Source organism: Triticum dicoccoides, chromosome 6A, assembly GCF_002162155.2.
Source record: "Triticum dicoccoides isolate Atlit2015 ecotype Zavitan chromosome 6A, WEW_v2.0, whole genome shotgun sequence".
NCBI classification, from domain to species: domain Eukaryota; kingdom Viridiplantae; phylum Streptophyta; class Magnoliopsida; order Poales; family Poaceae; genus Triticum; species Triticum dicoccoides.
In genome coordinates, this window is record NC_041390.1 from 107,505,809 (window position 1) to 107,508,246 (window position 2,438).

The window sequence follows — 2,438 nt, forward strand, 5'->3', positions numbered from 1 at the left end:
CATAGATTGCCGCAGCCTGGGCGATCAAATTGCCTCCTTCCTCACAAAAAAAGTAAAACAAAAAAAATGCCTCCTCCTTGCATAACTTGGATAACCTCGATGCAATCACAATTCACCTTCACTTTGTTACACCTCGAATTTCGTGCCACGATCAGTCTTTCACGAAGGGCACAAGCCTCAAGTGTGGCCGCATCCGTTACGTAAGAGATAACACACGAGCTTGCAGAGATGAATCTGCCTTGATCGTCGCAAATAACAACGCCCGTTGCTCTCAACCCTTCATCAACAGAAAAAGCGGCATCGACGTTCAATCTCACAAAACCCTCCGGAGGGAGTTCCCATCCATGGCTTCGAATCGTGTTGTTCGGTTTTAGTGCCCTCGAGTAGTTGAGAACTACCGCCGCGATTCCCTGTGCCGAGCGCGCCGTAGATTGGACTTGTATCATGAATGAAGTCGAGTTGAATAAAACATGTTATGAATGTTAGGTGAGTGGGAATAACTGAATTTGCGTTTTGACTCGGGGACGTCAAAATGGAGGGGAAGACTCTTCTGGATTTGCTCTTTGCGGATGGTAAACAAGACACCTCTCGCCTCTCTGCTGCAGAGCCTGCCTCCCTAAAACCCCAGGAACCCGACGACGTGCTCCCTCCCTCTCGGGCCGGTGCTCTGATGGCGGTGGAGCACGATGAGGCCGCGGCCTCGGTCACGGCCAGCAGGAAGAAGCGGGCGGCGTCCAGGCCGGCCTCCAACGGAGGGGAGGCGACGGCTTGCCCGGGCTCCTCGTCGCGACCCCGCGCCGTGCACCGGATGCGCCCCGGGAAGCACACGGTGCAGATCAGGGTCCGGGGGCAGCAGCAATCCGCCGGTGAGGCTGCCGGAGCGTACGGCGCGGCGGCCATCAGGCTGCACGCCGCGGCCGCCAAGGCCAACCTCAAGCATCCTGCGGCTGCTGTGACGAAGTCCCGGTCGGGGCTCTTCGGCGTGCACGGGACCCCGAGCGGAGAGCACGGGGCGCAGATCTGGCCCTGCATCGCCGCCGAGGAGGCCGCCCGAGCGGGCGAGGCGGCGGCCGTCGGGCTGCACCGCGCGACGGCGGCCTTCACCGACTCCATCCAGCACGGGGACGACGGGGACGCGCCGCTCCTGCGCGTCTCCTGCGAGGGCGAGGCGCCGGGGAACGCCGAGAGGAATAAGAAGAAGCGGGCCGCGCCCAGGTCGGGGTTCCGCGGCGTGTACCGGCATCCCCGGAGCGGCAGGTACTCCGCGCAGATCCGGGACCCGGAGCGGCGAGCCAAGCAGTTCTGGCTCGGCAGCTTCGCCACGGGCGAGGAGGCCGCGAGAGCCTATGACGTGGCGGCTGTCATGCTGTACGGCGACAAGGCCGTGACCAATTACGAGCAACCACCCACGGCCGCCATCGACGGCGAGGAGTCGCCCATGGACCTCTTCCCGGAGCTGCGCTCGAACATTCAGGCCTGGAGGAAGGCATTGGGCGCTCGGTCGAGGCACGCCGGCGTGTACCCGTTTCACGGGGAGTACTCGGCGCAGATCTGGGACCCGGTGCGGCGAGCTGACCAGGGGCTCGGCAGCTTCGGCGCCGCTGAGGAGACCGCCGGAGCATACGACGCAGCGGCTGTCAGGATGCACGGCGCGGCGGCCGAAACCAACTTCAAGCAACCACCACGCTCGGCCGCTGCTGCGGATGACGGTGAGGTGTCGGCCATGGACCTCAACGACTTCCTGGAGATGCCGGCGCTCGACTTCTTCCCTGACAGCACCACCCCAGATGCACAGCTCGACGATCTCTCGACTGGCTTGCCCCTGGTGGAGTTGCAGCAGGTGGATGAGCTCCTCAAGGACATGGGCTTCACCGACATGGTGGCCAGGGCTTAACGTACAGGTGCTCCTAGTCCTCCTACATAGTGAGTTTGATAGTGGCTTCACCATATATGCATGACAAAGTTCAGGCAACACTATGCATGCTATGCTTGGTATTGTTTGTGATGTTAGTTTGGTAGTGGACGTATGTGTCTGACCTGATTGTGCTCTGTTACCATGAAGTCTTGGATAGAGAATTGACAGTAGATGCAAAGCTCCAACATGGTAATTAGGTCTTACTAAATATGCAATGTCAGTTAAGTTGGTCTTAGAAGGTTTTAGGTTTGTACTGTTGAATTCAGCAGGAAAATTTGGTGACATGTGTAACCGACACCACAGACCGACAGCAACAGATCATGGCTAAAGCACATGTTGCATAAACGCGCCTAATTTCACCATGTCGGTGCAGTAAACATACTGAGATGGTCTAGATGAAGAGATAATAATTGAAAATATATCATCATTACTCAGATGGGATTAATGGTTGGGTTCACAGATATGAGATACAGAGCTGGGTGATAAACAAACGTTGTGATTTTAGCTGGTTCAGAATGCTGGT

The 2,438-nt window shown here is 57.9% G+C and overlaps 1 protein-coding gene across 1 annotated transcript; it reads left to right on the forward strand.

Moving 5' to 3' along the window:
- The first annotated feature begins 564 nt into the window (after positions 1 to 564).
- Positions 565 to 2,158, forward strand: LOC119318835 (AP2-like ethylene-responsive transcription factor CRL5). The gene has a single exon (XM_037593412.1). The coding sequence runs from the start codon at positions 671 to 673 to the stop codon at positions 1,892 to 1,894; it is 1,224 nt and encodes a 407-aa protein (XP_037449309.1). The 5' UTR covers positions 565 to 670; the 3' UTR covers positions 1,895 to 2,158.
- The last annotated feature ends 280 nt before the right edge of the window (positions 2,159 to 2,438 follow it).

What these genes read in the sequence shown, in the direction of transcription:
- LOC119318835 (XM_037593412.1), top strand. Translation starts at nt 671, where the DNA reads ATGGCGGTGGAGCACGATGAGGCCGCGGCCTCGGTCACGGCCAGCAGG.